This window comes from Octopus bimaculoides, chromosome 6 (genome assembly GCF_046866305.1).
Source record: "Octopus bimaculoides isolate indiv1 chromosome 6, ASM4686630v1, whole genome shotgun sequence".
NCBI lineage: Eukaryota > Metazoa > Mollusca > Cephalopoda > Octopoda > Octopodidae > Octopus > Octopus bimaculoides.
In genome coordinates, this window is record NC_142933.1 from 27,784,376 (window position 1) to 27,806,919 (window position 22,544).

Consider the following 22,544-nt stretch of genomic DNA (forward strand, 5'->3'; position numbering starts at 1 on the left):
GTGGCACATAAAAGACACCATTTCGAGCGTGGCCGTTTTCGTGCGGGTGACACGTAAAAGCACCCACTACACTCTCTGAGTGGTTGGCGTTAGGAAGGGCATCCAGCTGTAGAAACTCTGCCAAATCAGACTGGAGCCTGGTGTTGCCATCCGGTTTCACCAGTCCTCAGTCAAATCGTCCAACCCATGCTAGCATGGAAAGCGGACGTTAAACGATGATGATGATGATGATGATACACATACATACATACATATATACCAGAGGCTTCTTTCAGTTTCCGTCTACCAAATCCACTCACAAGGCTTTGGTCGGCCCGAGGCTATAGTAGAAGACACTTGCCCAAGGTGCCACACAGTGGGACTGTACCCGGAACCATGTGGTTGGTAAGCAAGCTACTTACCACACAGCCACTCCTGTGCCTATATTACAAAATTAAATGAAATAAAGAGGATGCATTTTCAAAGAAATATGGTAACAAAAAGGTTAAATAGGTTTAAATGGAAATGGTATAAAAGACACCCTTCGTTCATGAATGATCATGGGATTGCACCTAGAAACTTCCCTTCTGAGGAACAAGTCCAGGTAAGGTTCTTTTGTGGAAGTCTGGCAGTCACCCATGCATATCAGCCTCCCAACTCCATACCACCAATGTTATCCAAGGGAAATGAAAAAGCTAATACAGATTAGCACCAGTGACATCACAATTCATTTCTACAGCTGAGTGAACTGGTGCAGTGTGAAATAAAGTATCTTGCTCAAGAACACAGCACACAGCCTGGTCTGGGAATCAAATTCACTATACCATCAGATAATTTAGAAGAGTAGAGCTTGCTTTAATATTCATAAAAGAGATATAGATGGGATACAGGTTGACCATAGATTAACAGTTGAACTGTGTACAGATTAGATGTGCTGATATAAGTACAGATTAAATGTGATGAGCTTTGCTCTGTAATTCTTTGAAATTACCAGACAAAAGAATGTACTGAATGAAGAAAGAAAGATAGAATTATAAGAATAATCATTTTGTAGTGATCAGTTGTTAGAATCTTTTGGCCCAAAGCAAACTGTCTGGGTCTTGACCCAAAATATAAAATGACATTGTAAACAACAATAACAATGGCTAAAAAAAATTGCATACCAATATTTTCTCCTCCCCAAACATCCATTTTGGTATCATATTTGCCAAGTTCATTGAACCAAGATTTGTCTATCGTAAATAATCCACCGGCAATGAGTGGAGTCCTTTAAAGACAAAGAGAAACCACATGTGAATACATCTATACATACATATAGCTATTTTTCATTCTGTATTTCATATATACTGACATATAAGACAGACACACATACACACACATATATGTGTGTGTGCGTACTTACATGTATGTATACATACAAGCTTACATGTCTAACCATAAGTGTGCAATGTAAAAGAATTTACATAAACCCAAATACAGATGTATATACACACACACTCACATATTAATGGTATAACCACTTACACACATAAACCAAAATGACATACCGCTCATATGTATTAACATACTCAAACATATCCACATAGCACGCACATGCACACACACACACCACATATGCATATCTTAAAATTTTTAGTGAGCTATGTGTACAGAACTTGTCCACACACACACACACATATATATATATATACACACATACATACATACACACACACACACGCGGACGCGGACGCACACAAACATACATATAGTAACTTTGTAGACAGAAAAAAGTCAACAGCCAGACTGGTTTCAACCCTAGAATTGGGATTTCATCAATGTATGTGTACAAGGTCATAGAGCATGGCACCCTACAACTCATTCTTAGCTAAGAACTTTCTTTGCAATCACACACATTTAGATAGAGAGAGGTGTACAGATAGACAGAAAGATAGACACGCATGTTCTGAAAGGAAGACAGAAAAACTGAATATATAGGATGATAAAAAGATAGTGAGAGACAAGAAAAACAACAAAAATAAGTGAGGATGAAAAGAGGAAGGCAAGAATGAACAGATGAAAAAAGAGGCAAAATGATATATTACTTAATTGGAAGCGTTGGATTGGTCTCTCTCTTCCTAATTTCCTCTGAAGACATATAGTCCCATTTGAAGACTAAATTCCAGTCAAAACCTAGAAAATAACAAGTAATTATTGGATATATTTCTTTGTATCAAAGATCAAACATTATTTTCAATAATTTAATTAGTTCTGTCTGACCTCCAAACATTCCTGTCACAAAACTGCAACAAATTACAAATCATTTATGTTGTATATCATTGGAGTCGATAAAAGAGCTTCTACATGGTTGCCTGACCTGATTTGACCTAGGGTTAAACAACATCAATAACAAATCATTTATAACAATGTTCCACACATTATCGTAGGAGGATAACAAGTCAACAAAAGAGTATCTATATAATCATGCAACCTGCTAGAAATAGCAGCTAAACCTCCCTCAAATTACACTACCGTTATTTTACATAATAAATACATACATTGGATAATATAGTCCTATACACCCATGAAAAGACAGTATGGTCATGGTTGGAACGCCTTTGATTATAGATAGGTGGCAAGCTGACAGAATCATTAGTATACAAGACTAAATGCTTTGTAGCATTTCTTCCATTAAATTCTGCCAAGGTCTATTATGTATTTCATCCTTTCGGAGTCATTAAAATATGTACCAGTTGAGTACTGGGGTTGATGTAATCAACTAACTCCTTCCCTTAAAATTTCAGGCCTTATGCCTGTAGTAGAAAGAAGAAGAAGAAGAAGAAGAAGAAGAAGAACCACCACCACCACCACCACCTTTGTCATGCTTTGCACTGGAAGTGCTGTAAACCAGTGATTGGCCCATTTAAGATCTTTAACCTGCACTGTTGTCCCTAAGATCTATAATATAAAATAAAGTATGAATATGACAACCATATGATTGTGTCACACATGACTACTTTTTTGTTTACAGCACTTCCAGTGCAAAGCATGACAAAGGAGTGTCACTAAATTTTTAGTTCTTTTATCAATGTTTATAGTTTTCATTGATATGCTGACAGATATAAGTTCAGGATTTGAGTGAATCAGGTACCTGAATAGCAAAACACCAAGTTCAGCTCAAAGAAATAGCAATTGTGTATAAAACAAAATTAGAGGAACATATGTTGTTGTTGTTGGCACTCCATCGCTTACGACGTCGAGGGTTCCAGTTGATCCGATCAACAGAACAGCCTGCTCGTGAAGTTAATGTGCAAGTGGCTGAGCACTCCACAGACACGTGTACCCTTAACGTAGTTCTCGGGGATATTCAGCGTGACACAGTGTGACAAGGCTGACCCTTTGAATTACAGGCACAACAGAAACAGGATGTAAGAGTGAGAGAAAGTTGTGGTGGAAGAGTATAGCAGGGTTTGCCACCATTCCCTGCCGGAGCCTCGTGGAGCTTTAGGTGTTTTCGCTCAATAAACACTCAAAACGCCCGGTCTGGGAATCGAAACCGTGATCCTATGACTGCGAGTCCATTGCCCTAACCACTGGGCCATTGCGCCTCCACGGAGGAACATATACGTACATATATTCCAGTTGCATATATGATCACAAGTGCCCAACTGAATATACCACAAATTTTAAGGCTGCACCTAAAACACATTCTTTGACTGAAGCTAAGAAGGGAATCATGAATTGGCACATAATGTTGATTCTTGGAATGCTTTTTTAAAATGTTTAATTCGTGTATATTCACCTGATAAAAACAATTTTTTTCACATAATGTAATAACTCTGTTCATCAATAAAAACAAAGCTTGTTTGGAACAGCTATAGCAAAAGAACCAATATCCATTTGTTGTTATTTGTTTCTATATATCATCATCATCATTTAACATCCATCTTCCATGCTGGCATAGGTTGGGTGGTGTGACAGGAGGTGATAAGCTAGGGTACTGCACCAAACTCCACTTTCTGCTCTGCTCTTCTCACCAACATTACAGAGTGGACTCGGTGCTTTTTATATAGCACCATCACCACCAAGGTTACTATACTTATATATACTATCATCATCATCATCATCTAATCTCAATTTTTTCATGTTTGCGTGGCTCAGACAGAATTTGTTGAGACAAATTTTCCTCAACCCGTCTCACCTTTTCCCAACCAAAGTAATATTCCCCATGACCAAGCATATTTTCTGGGAAGATTGTAATTGATGAACATTGCTTGTATGATGGTGACATTCATTTACAATTATCACATGAAGTCAAGGCCAAAGGACAACAACACACACACACACATATACATATCATTGCTATTATGTTAAACTGTCATATGTCCAAATTTGGCCAAATGCATTTTTTCAATATTTAATTTTGCTTGCCATAGCTGGTTTTCCAGCTGCTTCAGATACCAAGATATCAAAAATTGTCAAAGTGTAGTACAATGGTTTTGCTATGGAATGGTGAAACTATTTTCTTGTTTTCTGAAAAAGCAATGTTTTGGACTTACAACACTTTTGCATAATAGCTATGATATGTATGCAAGAGGCTTCTTTTAGCTTCCATCTACTAAATCCACTCACAAAGCTTTGTTTGGTCTAGGCCTTTGCTAGAAGACACCTGGCCAAGTTGCCACACAATGGAACTAAACCTAAAACCATGTGGTTTGGAAACAAACTTCTAAACCCCCCCACCCACACAGTAAAGTGAAAGAAGCCTTTTGCATACATATGTATATATAATCATTTAAGAATTCATAAGACAGAAAAAAATATTTACTCATATATTTGTCGCTAGAGTGGGTGTATTAATCAAAATATACAATATTATAGATCTATTTCAGCTGATCTTACCAAGCAGTTTTGCACTGGATATTAGATAACAGCATGGTTAATTAACACCATGTACACTTCAGAGATGGCAGATATGGAAAAAATCTTTTCCATAGATGCCATCTCTGAAGAAACCATACATGTATCTGATATCCAGTTATCTAATACCCAGTGTGAAACCAATTAGTAAGGTTGGCTGAAATGGATCTATAACACTATACTTAGATTAATTAATGGATGGATAGATATCAAAGGTGAATTGATTGACTCATAAAAGAGTTGAATGAATTATGCATCATGGTATTTTCCTTGACTATCTACACAATGCCAAGGTCATATTTGCCTTTTATCCTTTCAGAAGTGACAAAAAAATACCATTCCATGACTGTAGGATGTCTTGCCATATCTGTCATGATCCTTACATTTCAATGATGATACCTGAGACAATACAATAGTCTAGGCAGCAGTCTTGTATATATATTATAACTGTATAATTACAGAAATAATTACAGAGGCATCAAATTGAAGGACCAGGTGATGAAAGTCACAGGAAGGGTCATAGCTTAATTAATTAGGAACAGAATTGGTCTAGATGAGATGCAGTTTGGATTTGTGCCAGGCAGAAGCATGACTGATGCCATATTCCTTGTTAGACAACTGCAGGAGAAATATTTAGCCTAGCCAAAAATAAACTCTGTACTTGGCTTTTGTTGACATGGAGAAAGCCTTTTGACAGGGCCCCCTGTTCCTTTATCTGGTGGTCAATGGAGAAGCTAGGGATAGATGAGTGGTTAGTGAGAGCAGTACAAGCCATGTACAGGGATACTGCCAATAAGGTGACAGTTGGCAACAAGTATAGCAATGAATAGACCAACTCTGTTCCTAATTAATTAAGCTATGAGCCTTCCTGTGACTTTCATCGACTGGTCCATCAATTTGATGCCTCTGTAATTATTTCTGTAATTATACAGTTATAATACAGTTCTCAGCCCCCTGTTAGCCAGTTCTATGTCAAACTGTCCAACCCATGCCAGTAGGGAAAGTGGATGTTAAAAATTAATGGTGATGATGTATATATGCCTCCATCTTGTGGCTTATTTTCTCTAACAAAATGACAAAGCAACTACTCTGTGTATGCGTCTCTCTCTCTCTCTCTCTCTCTCTCTCTTATTGGAGAATCAAGTTTTGCTTGAGCTTTGAGAATGGGGTGATCACATTCTTTTATAGTTGGTTGACTAGTTTCTTGTCACTAAGGTCATGTGACAGAAGAAAGAAACTTTTTTTTTTTATAAGGTTAGTGGGTTTCTGACCAGCAATATAAATATTCATACACTTACGGATATTTATATATCAATAATATTATTATTTATTTTCTCTGTCATTATATATATATATATATATATATATATATATACACACACATTATTATTATCATTATTATTATTATTTTGACGCGCTTCTACAGTTTCAGAATATTCTATTCTATTCACAAGACATTAGTTAAATCAAAGCTACAACAGAAGACATTTTCAGAAGGTGATGCACAGTGAGGTCAAACCTGGAACTATTTGACAACAAAGGTCACTTCTTGACTACACAAGCATGCTTGCATCTATACTAGGGACATAAATTATACAATGTTCAAAATGGGATGGCGTAGTTTCAAGAGGATTTAGCTGCTATATATAGCAGGTCAAACACATTCAGTATGTGACTGAGCAAAGATGTAAAGATTGGAGAAAACTGATGCTCTTCAAATGAAGTCCTTTGCGCTGAGCTCCAAACACTCTCTCATGACTCTATCAGAGATGCAGTGAAATACCATTGGACAATTGGAAAACTTTCATTAAAAAAAAAAAAGCTCCAGTCAAAGTTGCCTCCCTTGTATATTTCACAACGTGGACGAAAAGGCTGACACTAAGTTCACATGTAAACCCCTTCCCATCATTATCATCAATCCCAACATTTGTCTTCCATACTGGTATGGGTTGGAAGATTCAACAGTATTTGATGAGTCAGAGGACTGCATTGCCAATGTCTGCTATGGCATGGATTTTATTAATGGATGCCCTTTCTAAAGTCAATTACTTTACAGAGTGTATTGGGTACATTTTTCATTGCACCATCACTGGTGAGTTTGCTAAGTACCTTGCAAGAATAAGATCCCCCTTCATTGAGTAGCACTGTAGTAAAGTCAGAAGAAATATGCTTTTACACAAGAAATTAACAAACTTAAGCAAAAAAAGAATTACTCTTCAGATTAATCTCTTAAGCCTTTTGATACCAACCTGGTTGAAACTGCCTCTGGCTCTGTAGTACAAATGTCTTGTTTTCAAAAGTTCTGAATTAAAATCTTCCACCAAACCTTAGTCACAATTTATGTTCCTAACACTAACTTAATGAAAACTAAGTTATTTTACTAAATTCTTTGTTATATTTAAAATTAATTGAAAGAAACACAGAACATCTCAACTGAAATATGGTAACAAAAGGGTTAATGCATTTTACACGAATTGTTTTAATATGTAGCTTTGTGTAGCAACAAATTTCTAGTGATTTTTGTTTTCATGCAACTAGTCATGTCTAACTTGTAGATCACTCAATATGTGAAAGAGCTAAACTATTTATGAATGGTCAAAAGTCAACATCTCACTCATATATTCCATTTACGGCTTGGTCGTTATGGCAGGATGCCCTTCTTACAAACCAACCACTTTACTGAGAACACTCTGTACACTTTATTGCAGCACCAGCACTAGAGAGGTTGCTATGCCCTCAACAAGACTAAACTGTTCTCTCAATCTATGTTATTTCTGCTCATTTGCCAAATCCTTTCAGCACTCTCCCATTTTTTCACTCTTCTTCACTCTCAGCATTATTTTCTCAGTTTCACCACCCCAACATTCATCTTTACCTCCCTTTCTGCTCCTCCTCCACCACAATATCTCCACCCCTCTCATAACCTGCAATGTCTCTCCTTCTCTTCTCAGCCTCTCCAAATCCTCAACATCTTCATCTCTTTCACCTCCCACACAAATTTACCTCTTCAGCCCGAGATAGCAGTGGATCGTCCACTAACACCCCACTCCATCAGCTCCCTACCCTTCCCCCCCTCTCCCTCTCTTCCCTACTACCACACTCCACAATAATAAAGTCATTACTTTCATCCAGTCTTCATCTAAATTCAACCTCTCTCTCACTTCTTTCAGTGTGGCAGTTCTTTAGTCCTGCCAATTACAAGGTGACCTCACGAGTGTTGGTGCTACAAAAATGCACTAAGTGCACTTTGTAAGGTGGTTGACAATGGGAATGGTGTCTAGCCATAAAAGCCATGCTGAAACTGAGACACCAGTGCACAACAGTCATCCTAATGCAGCAGGGCTTGTAAAACTGTCCAATCCAGACCATCATGGAAGTCAGACATAAAATGATGATGATGATGACAACGATGACTACAATGATGGTGATGATGATGAGTTAGAGACAGTACTAGATATCATGGTATCAGCACCAGTGAGGTCACCTTGAATTTCTAAGACTAAAATGCCCTTACTAATCTACATTGTATGCATTCACTCAAGGCAACATGACCGAGATGGGGAGTGAAAGAGGACAGAAGAACCAGGACGGGAGAATCAGGGCAGCAAAAACATGATGGTAGAAGCAGTGGATTAGGGTGGCAGTTTTGGTAAAAACCAGAAAGAAAAAAGTTACTTTTATTCTTATTTTTAAGATGTGAACATCTTAAATGGGATAGATTCTGAATTACCAAAGTCAACACTACAAGTAATCAATCAAACAAATAAACAAAACAAAAAAAAAACCCCCAGAGATATCTAATTTCTTTGCGGATGGATAGGCTGGATGTTTGAGGTGTGGAATATGATATCGGTTGCACAGTAAATAAATGGCTGGATGGAGTGGGGTGATAGATGTTAAATAATTATATTATTTCATTACCTCAAGGCCATAAGCTGGCAGAAATGTTAGCATGCCGGGCAAAATGCTTAGCAGCATTTCATCCGTCTTCAAGTTCTGAGTTCAAATTCCACTGAGGTCGACTTTGCTTTTCATCATTTCAGGGTCAATAAAATAAGTACCAGTGGAGCACTGGGGTTGTAATTGACTAGCCCCCTCCCCTAAAATTTCAGGTCTTGTGCCTATAGTAGAAAGGATTGTTTCATTACCTCCTTTGATTTCAGATGCAGCACCTATATATTCAAAATTGTCCATGTTGATAACATCAATGATTGGGCTAACAACTCGAGATCTGTCCTGAAAAATAAAATATCAGACACTCAATTCACCATTTCTATAGAGCATGCATAGTGTCATCATCCACAGCTATGGAAAAAGGGACATATTATATACATACATACATACATACAGAGAGAGAGAGGGAGAGAGAGAGAGAGAGAGAGAGAGAGAGAGAGAGAGAGAGAGAGAGAATAATGCAAATCTTGGACATACAATAGCTGTGAAAACAGCTTAGAAGATCAAGTAGCCTTTGAAGACGGGAAAAAGTGGTCAGTTCAATCCTTTGTAGTGGCTTTCTGACCACTATATATATATATATATATATATATATATATATATATATATATATATTGCTGAGGAATATGCCATACTTGTGAAGACCTGTTCAACCGAGTGAAATCGTAGTTGTAGCTGATGAGTGCCATTTGATTGGCATCTGTGTCAGTGGAACGTAAACAGCACCATTCGAGCATGGACGATACCAGTGCCATCTGACTGGCACCCATGCTGGTGGCACATAAAATGCATCATTTGAGCATGAATGATGCCAGTGCCTCCTAACTGGCTCCCATCCCAGTAGTACATAAAAACACCCACTACACACTTGGAGTGGTTGGCATTATGAAGGGCATCCAACTGTAGAAACCTTGCCAAATCAGATTGGAGCCTGGTGCAGCCTCCCAGCTTGCCAGTTCTCAGTCAAGCCGTCCAGACGTTAAACGATGATGATGATAATGATCATCATCATCTTTTAACATCCATTTTCTCAGACACACACATACATATATATGAAGACATTTTTTTATAAACAACTTAGAAGCACAAAGTAACACGTCCCCAAAACAAGCAAGGTAATTTTCTATTCCATTACTGATTTTGGTCAATGAACCATGACCATGCTTAGACAAATCAATCCCAGAACAGTACTTACTGTGTCAGTCACTTTTGCCAAACCACCAAGTTACAGGGATGTAAACAAACCAACATTAGTTGTGAAGTGGTGGAGAGGACAAACACAAAAACATACAATTACACACACACACACACACACACACACATATATATAGCCGACAGGCTTCCACACACTTTCCGTCTACCAAATTCACTCACAAGGCATTGGTTGGCCCAAGGTTATATAGTAAGGAGACTCTTGCCCAAGGTGCTACATAGTGAGACTGAACTTGGAAACAGGTAACTGCAAAGCAAGCTTCATAACTACACAGCTATGACCAAATTCACATTGACACTTATCTCAGCTTAGTACACATTTTTCTATTGCTATTTATCTAACTGCTAAAATTACAAGAAAGAAAAGGACACAAAACATCACCAGATTTTAAAGCAATGTACGCACAAGCACAGGAACAGGAAAATATACATATATGTATGCGTGTGTTGGCACTCCGTCGCTTTCGACGTCGAAGGTTCCAGTTGATCTGATCAACAGAACAGCCTGCTCGTGAAATTAACATGCAAGTGGCTGAGCACTCCACAGACACGTGTACCCTTAACGTAGTTCTCGGGGATATTCAGTGTCACACAGTGTGACAAGGCTGACCCTCTGAATTACAGGCACAACAGAAACAGGAAGTAAGAGTGAGAGAAAGTTGTGGTGAAAGAGTACAGCAGGGTTCACCACCACCCCCTGCCGGAGCCTCATGGAGCTTTAGGTGTTTTCACTCAATAAACACTCAGAACGCCCGGTCTGGGAATCGAAACCACGATCCTATGAGCGCGAGTCCACTACCCTAACCACTGGGTCATTGCGCCTCCACATATGTATGCACTATTTTATAAAAACCTGTTGTTGCTACTAACAATAGTAAAAACATAATGTGAACGTATACAAGACTTGAAATGTGTCAGTCAACCCTTGTTACACTGTTACTATATATAAATTTTACTATATAAATTTTTGTTTATTCCATGTCAGACCATGCCTTCCCCGTCTGTTCAAATGTTTCTCATGACTTTATTCATTAAAAGTTATTAAAACTTCAGAAGTTCTTACAACTTTGGTCATGGTAATGCTTTGCTTTTGTTTAAGAAAAATTCCTCCTCCTAATGATTTTGCTTCCATTTTGTGATAGATAGCTATCATGCAGAAAATACCAGCTTCCAAATCCTGTTTTCTAAGGTAAAAATGATTAAACTTTGAACTTCAGTAACATTTTCTGCAATTTCTCTGGAACAAATAAATAACAAAATCGGATTTTACATGGAAAATACCAAATTTGAAAATTTTGACATAATTTTCAGTATATGTAGGACAAAACTACTAGTCTTCATGTCCTTCATTTCTAACACAGTGTATATTGTCCAATATATCCATTATATTTTCAGACATGGGAGCTACAGTTCTAACAGTGGTTCTCAAAGTGGGTGGCATTGCCTCCTTGAGGATGATGGAAAGATGCAGGGTGGTACTGAAGAAAAGTGAGGTGATAATGGGGTAGCTAAAAGGGAGCAATATTTGTAAAAAAAAAAAAAAAAGGGGTTGATTAGGTAGGGTTTTATTTGTGAAATACAGTTGTTTTGAATTTGTAGCAGAAAGTGGTCTATGTTTGTGGCCGTGGTTGGGGGGGGGGGGGGGCGACGACGTTAGGAATGTGACCTGGGTGCCAGCAGCCTGAAAAAGCTTGGGAATCACCGATCTAGAACTACATCATCTAATGTATCCTTCCTTTTCCAGATATAGTATATCTGGGACTACACTACCCAATGAATTCTCCCAATTTTAAAGATGGTAGAGTGTTTGATTGAAGAGAGATATTGCTGCTATTTCTAACAGGCCAAAAGGCCACATGCATGTTCTCTTGTTGGCTTGTTTGTTCATTTGTTTTATTAATCAGCTCACTTTCACTCTCTTTCACTTCTTTAATATTTAATAACATTTTAATAAAATACAAGTGGATATTCAAATTTTGTGTTAGAAGCAGCTCAATAATATCAACATTATCAATATCACACAATGTATGTGTAATGTTAAATGCTTGTAGCCGCAGTATTTCATCTAAGGAAGTTCCTTTAAAGACATATACTGTTAAAAAACACAATATACTTCAGAACTAGGTGAAACAAAATCTCCCAGGAAGTGAACAAGAATAATAGATATTTGGCAGTTCTTGCTGCTCAATGGTGTTGTGTAATTGCCCCACTTCTGAAATGAATTCAAAATAATCAGTTAGAAGTATATACAGGCGCAGGAGTGGCTGTGTGGTAAGTAGCTTACTTGCCAACCACATGGTTCCGGGTTCAGTCCCACTGCATGGCATCTTGGGCAAGTGTCTTCTACTATAGACTCGGGCCGACCAAAGCCTTGTGAGTGGATCTGGTAGACGGAAACTGAAAGAAGCCCGTCGTATATATATATGTGTATATATATATATATATATATATATATATATATATATATACAAGAATAAGGGCAGGGAATCGTCAATTAATAATAGAATTAATAATTAACAATTTTGCCAAGTAGTTCAGTATGAAAAAAACCATTTATCATCATAAATATACAGGGATTTGCATTGAGTTGCTTCTCCAACATACTGAAAATTTAGAAATAGCAGTCAAAGAACTACTGATTCAAAACTACAAATTTTTCTCTAAACGGATGGCGATACTTATGGCACACATAGAACAAAAAACCGGAGGGAAAAGCTTGTTTTGTTTACGCTTTTCCCTCCGTTTTTTTGTTCTATGTGTGCCATAAGTATCGCCATCCGTTTAGAGAAAAATTTGTAGTTTAGAATCAGTAGTTCTTTGACTGCTATTTCTAAATTTTCAGTATGTTGGAGAAGCAACTCAATGCAAATCCCTGTATATTTATGATTATATATATATATATATATATATATATATATATATATATATATATATATATATATATATATATATATATATATATATATATATATATGTATGTGTTTGTGTGTCTGTGTTTGTCACCCTAGCATTGCTTGACAACTGATGCTGGTGTGTTCATGTCCCAGTCACTTAGTGGTTCGGCAAAAGAGACCGATAGAATAAGTACTAGGCTTACAAAGAATAAGTCCTGGGGTCGATTTGCTCGACTAAAGGCGGTGCTCCAGCATGGCCACAGTCAAATGACTGAAACAAGTAAAAGAGAAAGAGAAAGAGAATATATATCTACATTACTATAGAAGCTCAACAAGAGAACATATGAAATCAGTCCTGGCAAAGGGGAAGGTAGTCCTCAGAGACTAATATGAAGTAACATAGAGAAAGCCAAAAGGAAGCTATTATGTGGAACAACCTTCTCTTGCCTAGGACAACCACACAGATGGGAACAAGGAATGCTATGACCATGTTCAAAACAAGAAAATCAGATCCAATTACAGCTGAGATGAGACTTTACATGCTCACAGAACTAGTTATTTGCGAGACAATGTAGCTGAAGTCAGGACAATGTACCAGGGTACAAGGAGTAACCCTACTCTACTCAGGACATGAAGAGGACATTACACCACACACTGAAGGAGTTGGCTGAAGCACTGGCACCTGGAAACAACTGTAATCCACTACAAAAAAATCAAGACAGAAGGAAATCTCTTGCTGGCACCCTGTGCTCCACATAGAATTGAAGGAATTAATGAATAAATGACGTACATCTGTGGAATGCTCAGTCACTTACATCTTCATTCAATAAGCAGGCAGTTCATTTGATTAAACAACAAAATACTTATCAGTGAAACCAAACAGAGTCCATTTAGTTTTTATATAAATATATCATAGGTGAAAGCTGTGTGGTTAAGAAGTTCACTTCATAACCATGTGCAGCCCCAGGCTGACCACAACTTTATGAGTGAATTTGGAAGAAAGAAACTGAAAAGAGACCCAGCACGCACGTGTGTGTGTGTGTGTGTGTGTGTGTGTGTGTGTGTTTTAAACAGACCTGCCTGGATACAAATAGAGACAGAGAAACTAAGACTAGCGCTGGTCTTTATGAGCAAAGAAAGAAAAAACCAATAAATAAATTTCATTAAATTGAATTTGTCTGTGTGCTGTGAGGAAATGTAAATTTTAATGTTTCTTTAGAAAAGAATATTTTTCACCATGTGATTTTTTTTTTTCTTTTTTATTCGAAATAAAGTGTATTATTCAGAAAGCCATAGGCCATTTCTAAAATATCAACCTTTTAAACAATAATGTACTGAAACCAACTTTAATCATTACAATTTTAATTTTAAACAATATCTAATTACCTCTGCTACTCTCTCCAGCAATGGTTCTAACCAATTTGTGTTACATTCACAATGGCTGTCAAGAAATGTCAGAATTTTAGCAGTCGACGCATCGGCTCCTCGTACCCTAGACCGCATTAGACCTGCAACAGGAACAATAGTAAAGACAAATTAGAGTTGAGGAAAAGTTAACAAACACTTTTTAAAAAGATAAGAAAAATCAAATTTCAATTAATATTGCAAGCTGTTGATGTTGTTGTCGTGTGGTCCCCAATCAGTTCTAATTGATCAAAAGGTGTTCTAGTTATTATTATCATAACTTTCTTTTTCGGGTAGTCTATTCTATCTAGCACCACGTTATCAAATATGTTCTTGTTTTTAAAGTTGGTTGTAATTTAGGAGAGATTTGGCTGTTATTTCCAAAAGTTCTAGCAATTCCATAGAGCAGGGGTTGGTGAATGGGGTAAATTACCACAAGTGAGGTAAAAATAAAATTCTTGGGGGTAATGAGGACTCATTAGACATAAGTAAAATTACATAAAAAAACGTGTTCCTTACTATGATAGAAATTTTTCTTCTGGCAACACTGTATCTGTCCAATGTAATGGATGTGTAAATAGATTCGTATAAATAGATTCAATAAAATAGATTCAATAAATCTTTTGAATTCAACGAATTTATGATTTTCTTCCTTTCAAATCAAGGGGGTAACATCAGTGTAAATAAATATATTTTGGAGTAATTGATTAAAAAAAGTTCCCCAACCCCTACCATAGAGGCTTCCTTGTTAGTTTATAACATTGTTCATGCTCTCAATGTTATTTTTGTTGTTTAGCACCCTGATTGAGCAGACTAGTAATCAAAGGCAGTCCAGTCATGGCCACTCCACATGTTTTGTAGTATCTAGAACTACATTACCTCATCTAACAATTCCATTTTTAGATCTGTGAAATGTGATTTGAGATATCTTAATTAAAATAAGTAAAATTAAAAATACTCAAATTAGTTATTTACATCATGATTGATCACATCATTAAACACGATTTTAATTAATAATACCTTTTTGGTTTACTATACCAAACATACAAGTGTTCACCATACTATTAAGTTTTTATACAAGTGTCCCTGGGTATTTTTCTCACAGTAATTTTTCTAAGTTATTTCACTGTGTAGTTTTCATTCACAAAAAACCTTACATCTCACTGACTATTCTAACATCTTGAAAAAATAATCATCTAAGCTATTCTGATGAGGTCTAGTAAGATAGAAACATTCCCAGAGTTGTCACTAGGTTCCATATTTTATTTAAAATTTCAAGGCTGTCTCCTCTATCTTTCCTGATCTGATTTATTTCATCATTAACCATAATGATTGTTGTCATCATTAAAGAGGTTATTTTAATTAGTTAAAATTTGTAGGGTTACTAGATCAACTATGTTACCATCCACACTTTATACTATTATACATTTATGTCACAGACAGACCCTAGAATGAACCCAACAAAGAGTAAAAGGAGAAACAACTAAATACTGAAAAGGCATTCTATTTTGTATGCTTTTCGAATGATTCATTCACTCCAGCATCCTACCAAAATATTACATTAATATATTATAATGTACTACCCTCATAATACACTCTCCCCACCTCTCCCTCTCTTTCTTTACCCAATTGTCTGTCTCTTTATCTCTTAATCTGATAAACAACTTTACACAATGACAGCCTTACCTTCTCTCCTATCATTTCGAAGAACTTTCACTTTTTGGATTTTTAGCAATTCTTCTCCATCAGCAGCTGAAAATATAATGACAGTAACATGTATATGTTTGTATGTCCACGAATGGGCATATATGTATACCCCCACCCACCATACATACAATATATCTGTGCAGGTGGCACGTAAAATACACCATTTCGAGCACCTCCTGACTGGCCTTCGTGCCGGTGGCACATAAAAGCACCCACTACACTCTCTGAGTGGTTGGCGTTAGGAAGGGCATCCAGCTGTAGAAACTCTGCCAAATCAGATTGGAGCCCGGTGTAGCCATCTGGTTCACCAGTCCTCAGTCAAATCGTCCAACCCATGCTAGCATGGAAAGCGGACGTTAAACGATGATGATGATATATTATATATGTGTATATATATATATATATATAGTAGTAATGGGTACTGAAAACATTTTGCTAGGGGTTATAAGGAAGATGGGTTCTATGATAATAGTGAATACTATAGTTGAAATGAAACTTCTTTAGCAGTGGTTATTATGAGGATCAACACAATATTACAGGTGGCACCCTAATAGAGCTGGGCATTATCATAGATGAAAATTACCATAAAACAGCACTGTAAACAATTGGCTACACTAAACTCAGTATGAGTGAGAACCACAGTTACTATTCCGCTTTCCTTGGTTTTGACAGAGACGTAGATCCTCCTGTGTTAGACATTCTAGTGATGTCAGTTAATGAATTTTTCCACATTGGCAGTAATGTTCCAGCTTTTATTCCCACTGAAGCCAGTTCAAGAGATAATCACTGAATGTGCTTCACAAGGTTTTGCATGATATCCCTCTATTCCTCTTCCCATTCAATGGTTATCAGAACACTGATGTTTTTACAAGTATAATGGACAAATCTGAACCCCTAGAAGAGTGAGCAATGAACAGAATAATATAAACTCCATTGATACGTTTGCTTTACTCTTTTACACTTTTACTTGTTTCAGTCACTTGACTGCGGCCATGCTGGAGCACTGCCTTTTTTGTCAAGCAAATCGACCCCGGGACTTATTCTTTGTAAGCCTAGTACTCATTCTATCGGTCTCTTTTGCTGAACCGCTAAGTGACGGGGACATAAACACACCAGCATCGGTTGTCAAGCAATGCTAGGGGGACAAACATAGACACACAAACACACACACACACACATATATATATATATATATATATATATATATATATATACATATATACGATGGGCTTCTTTCAATTTCCGTCTACCAGATCCACTCACAAGGCTTTGGTCGGCCCGAGTCTATAGTAGAAGACACTTGCCCAAGATGCCACGCAGTGGGACTGAACCCGGAACCATGTGGTTGGTAAGCAAGCTACTTACCACACAGCCACTCCTGCTTTGCTAACTTTCTTAGTATTTTTTGCTTGTCACAATACAAGCACACAAAGGTAAGGAAATTTACTGTTTTTACCAATTTGAAAATTATGTCAGTAATGCAGGGACTATCAAAATCTGTCTAGAAATGTCAAATTACCTTATCTATTCTTCTTTCATGACAAGCAAAAGGGTTAACAAATTAGCCTACTAATGAAAAGCCTAAATGTCAAATGGATCAAAGAATCAGCCAGTCATGTACTTCAAAGTAATGCACAAAACAATACTATTAGTTGAAACACAAATTATCAGTTCCATAAACAAGACAGAAAATTCATTCAAAAACTTAGAAACAGTTTAGGGTGACCTTGACTACAAATCCCAGTTATCAAATATCACAAAAGAACATTTGATAAGACTAAGGACAATTCAGGTCCCAGTAAAATGTTAAAAAACGAAAGTGGCTCTCTTCTGCAGTCTTCTGATGTCTACTGGGCTGATGCTTACTTCAAGTTTAAGTAGAGTTAAGTGGATTAGAGCAACACTTGCTTCGGGATAGGACACCAGTTTACAGTGCATAACTTTCCCACAGGAAAAGTGGAAGTCAATACAAAGCCACCACAGTTCATGTCAGCACTACTACCATCCACTCCGTTATTATCATCAAAATCATTGTCATCATCATCGTTTAACGTCCACTTTCCATGCTAGCATGGGTTGGATGATTTGACTGAGGACTGGTGAACCAGAAGGTTACACCAGGCTATCATAATCATCATTTTCAAAGTATGGCTGCAACAGACTAAGACGACCATAATATTCTGTAGTACTGGTTTACTGCTAGATGGAGACTGGATTAAGTCTTAAATAAATAAATGTGTGTGTGTGCGTGCGTGCGTGTGTGTGTGTGGGTATATCTTGTGGAGTTTTGACCCAGAACACAGTGCAATCACAGAGAAACATTAAGAACTGCTGACTCTTCAGATGATAGTTCAATACCTTATCAATCACTCTTCCAAGAGTTCACATATGAGCCGCTACTATGGCAACAACTATAAAATGGGTGCTGGGAAATACTTACGATCATCACTGAAATCATCGACCAAGATTATTTCATGAATAAGATCATCCCGGCTCTTTCGGAAAACGCTGTTGAATAGAGAAAGTAAAGAATTAGGAATGAGGACGGAAGGTTTCTTAGAAAATAATGGACATCTTGAGAAGATTACAAATGATAGTAAATTCAATGTTTGCTATTGGGGATGATACATGAATAAAGGTCATCGAATCAACGCATTTAATCATTTCAGCAGCCATGTTGAGGTAGTAATCGAGGCTGGTGGTGGTTTTATTGAATAGCCTTCTGCAATATGCATGCATAAACAAGTGTATCAAATTCTATAAAAATATATTGGTTTTTCTAAGAAGTATTTTTGTTTTCCTTAAATTAAAATTTTGTTCTCAAAAAGCTGGTACACCCTGCTTATACATGATGGCTGCAAACTTGTGTTTGAGTATTGCCATCGTCTGATCAAACGTCCCATACATGTGAAGGCTACAAGCAGCCATTTTTGTCACAGGTTTTACTTTTTTTTTTTCAAGAGATGCCTGGGCATGATGATTTTGTTTTAGTGGGAAAAGGATTTGCACCAATACAATCCCACTCTTTGAACATGGACAACATAAACTCAAAAAGAACTAGCCCTTCATCACCAAATATTGTCAGCGTCACAGGATTTCTCTCAGAGTTTCCATCTCCTAGAGAGATGTTGTGACAACAACAGAGGGGCCTCCCACTCCCAGTGGGCTAACCCTGCATCTGGACACCAGTTCAGGTATTTTCACGTCCCTGCACATGCAATCAAACACATGTACACACACGTATGTACATACACTCATACATATACACATATAATTGGATTATATACCACTACTTGAAAAACATGTCTGTAACACTGAAGTACAGAGACTCTTATCAATAGAGTGAGCCAGTGATTGTACTCGTTGAAACAAGATATAAATCACTGACACTTGTATTGACTGACAGTTACCTAATCAATTTGTTGTTCTGCGCCCTTATTGTGTATAATATGCTTACATGTGTGTAAATAGCTGGTTCTAGTATCATTGGAACAAAGTCTTAGAATATAAAAATACTACTACAGACTAAAACAACATTACTGAGATCCAGGCCTTGCAGGCTGTGGGTATAAGGAAGAGGAGTATCTAGTGTTGATTCTTACAAGCAACACAACACAATAAGGATGCCTCTCTCTACATGGTCAATCAGGAAGGGCAAAAAGGTAAAGTTGGTCCAGTCAGAATTTGAACTCAGAATACAAAAGGACATAAGGATATTACAGAATACCACAAGGCACTATACCCGTTATGTTACTACCTCGATTTGTAAGAAGGACTAGAAAAGTTATATTTTCTAATCTTCCTCTTCAAAGTTTATTTTATTCAAACAATTGACAAAGAACCTCAAGAAAATAAAATAAAGACAAGGAAGATGCTGAAGGGGAATACGACTTACAGACGTTTGAGGTAGGAAATATTTGGATCTCATCCTAACTTTGAATAAAATTGTGATTAATAATTCAGTATTTCAAATATCTTAGGTGTGTCAATATGTTTTATCTCAAGCTCTATCAATTAATGTATGAAAGATTAACTTGAAAATATGTTTGGAAAGATTCAAAGAATCCACTTAGCTGGGTTTTCCTTTTAGAAAGACAGATAGATAGATAGATAGATAGATAGATAGATAGATAGATAGATAGATAGATAGATAGATAGATAGAGAGAGAGAGAGAGAGAGAGAGAGAGAGAGAGAGAGAGAGAGAGAGAGAGAGAGAGAGAGAGAGAGAGAGAGAGAGAGAGAGAGAGAGAGAGAGAGAGAGAGAGAGAGAGAGAGAGAGAGAGAGAGAGAGAGAGAGAGAGAGTACATGTATGCATGTGCATGTGTGTGTGTTTTGTATCTTCTTTAATTATGGAATGTCTAATAATGTAAGAATTTCATTTTCTGAATATTTTCAAATTAACCTCAAGAGATTGATTTATAAAGCTACCTAACTACCACTTGCCAAACTACTTTGATGTATGTCTAGGCTCGTAACTAAGCTGTGTTCTCTCAACTCTGCCTATTTTCATGTTATTACAGTGACCTCTTCATATTTGATAATTTTTATTACATGTCTAGAAAGATGAGAAGAGAGGAAGTAGAGCTTTCAGTGTTTTAAGTGAACTATAACCAATATTAGTGTGGTAAGTCAACTGTGACCAATGAACTTGGGTGGACTAGATTGGCTGCAAAGGAACAAGAGAAATTTATTTGATAACTGAGTTTTGTAACTGAATTTCAATGAATACCTGAATACCTGATCTGGATGAATATTTGATAAGGATGAGATATGAAAAAAATAATATAGCCCCATCATTTAGTCAGAGGTGGTTAATTCGGGATCACATTGTTGAATGCATACTTCCCTTTTTATGTCAATAGGCTGTGATTTGTAAGAAATTTGACCATTTTTTTTCTACATGTTGAGTGACCCGTCTTCTTGGAGGCTCATTCAGTGGCACATTATCATTATCATGATTGTTGCTGTTATTATTCTTTAGTCCTATGCTATCCTGAATGAATAGACCTACAATCAAGAACATTCCAACCATGACTATCTTGTCTTTTATGGGGATGTCTAGTACTACATTATCTAAAGTATCTCTCCTGATATGGGAATCTGGCTGCTATTTCTAGCATTATTGCTGTTATTGTTAGTGATGATAGTTGTAATTGTGAGAATGAATGTGAGAGTAATGATGGTGGTGGTGGTGGTGGTGGCGAGTGTGTTGGTGGTGTACATTTTTACTGTATGTGTGAAAGAGAGAGAGAAAAGGAGGGGGAGAGAAATAAAACACACACACACATACAGACAAAATGAAGTAGAAAAAAAACTAGAAGACAGAGTAAAGATACAGATACATAGATAAAGGAAAAGGAGTGAGATACAGACAAAGGAACAGTGATATATCATGTTGAAAGAGATATTTGGGTGAGAGAAATGAGAGAAGGAGCGAAACAAAGCGGAGACCAACAGCAGAAGGTCTATTAGTTAAGGAACAAATGGCTGTTGAAATTTGGTATCTGGGACCCAGTATGCAATGCAAGCTCCTAATTTCACTTCATAACTGGGACATTTTTGTTCTTTGTTCTTTATTTTTTATCTTATTGAATATATTTTACTCTTCTTCTTCTTCTTCTTCAACCATTTCAGTGACCTTTCAAATGTTTACAAATCAGCATATTTATTGTCAGACTACAGAGACAGAGAGAGGGGGGGGGAACAGGAAAGAGAACCCTTCAGAAAGTTTTAAATGTCTGTCTTTCTTCCTTTCTTTCATTCTACAACTTTGGTGAACATACTCACTAAAAGACACTAATTGTTTTAAAATTGTTTTATACAATAGCAGCAGAAGACATGTGTTGTTGGCGATGGTGTTGATGTTTAATCCCAATCCAGAAGATACAGAGCCAAAGAAAGGTTTTCCAACCACCATAACAAGTATCTCTCCATTTTTCAGATATGACAGAATGTAGGACAAAGTTATCTAACATGCTCTTCTCTTTCAAATGGTAACATAATTTAAAGATCTGGTTGCTATTTCTAGCAAACTGACAGACGATACACTTTGTCATCTATCCTGATATATAATAACTTTCTTTCTTTTATCTCTTGCTTATTTCAGTCAATGGGCTGGTGGCCATGTTGGGGCACTGCCTTGAAGGGTTTAGCTGAACAAATTGAACCCAGTACTTATTTTTTTAAGCATGGAACTTATTCTATCAGTCTCTTTTGCCAAATTACTAAGTTACAAGAGATGTAAACAAGCCAATACCAGTTGTCAAGCAGTGTGGAGGTGTGTGGTTTAATGGTTAGGGTGTTGGACTCATGATCGTAGGATTGTGGTTTCGATTCCTGGACTGGGCAATGCGTTGTGTTCTTGAGCAAAACACTTCATTTCATGTTACCCTCCGGTCCTCTCAGATGAGTAATCCTGTGACAGACTGACATCCCATCCAGGTGGGGAATATATACGCCATGAAACTGGGAAACCGGCCCTTATGAGTCAGTA

General features: G+C 37.0%; 1 protein-coding gene across 2 annotated transcripts in view; it reads right to left on the reverse strand.

The window, feature by feature from the left end:
- LOC106869793 (polypeptide N-acetylgalactosaminyltransferase) overlaps positions 1 to 22,544 on the reverse strand; it is a 164,534-nt gene that overhangs the window by 22,863 nt on the left and 119,127 nt on the right. For both annotated transcript variants that reach the window (XM_089353665.1, XM_089353664.1), the window contains exons 4-9: positions 18,490 to 18,557; positions 16,029 to 16,094; positions 14,325 to 14,446; positions 9,027 to 9,114; positions 2,064 to 2,151; positions 1,143 to 1,246 (exon numbers count right to left, since the gene is read on the reverse strand). In XM_089353665.1, coding sequence (XP_089209791.1) covers positions 1,143 to 1,246; positions 2,064 to 2,151; positions 9,027 to 9,114; positions 14,325 to 14,446; positions 16,029 to 16,094; positions 18,490 to 18,557 — 536 coding nt within the window. The remainder of the gene's footprint in view (positions 1 to 1,142; positions 1,247 to 2,063; positions 2,152 to 9,026; positions 9,115 to 14,324; positions 14,447 to 16,028; positions 16,095 to 18,489; positions 18,558 to 22,544) is intronic.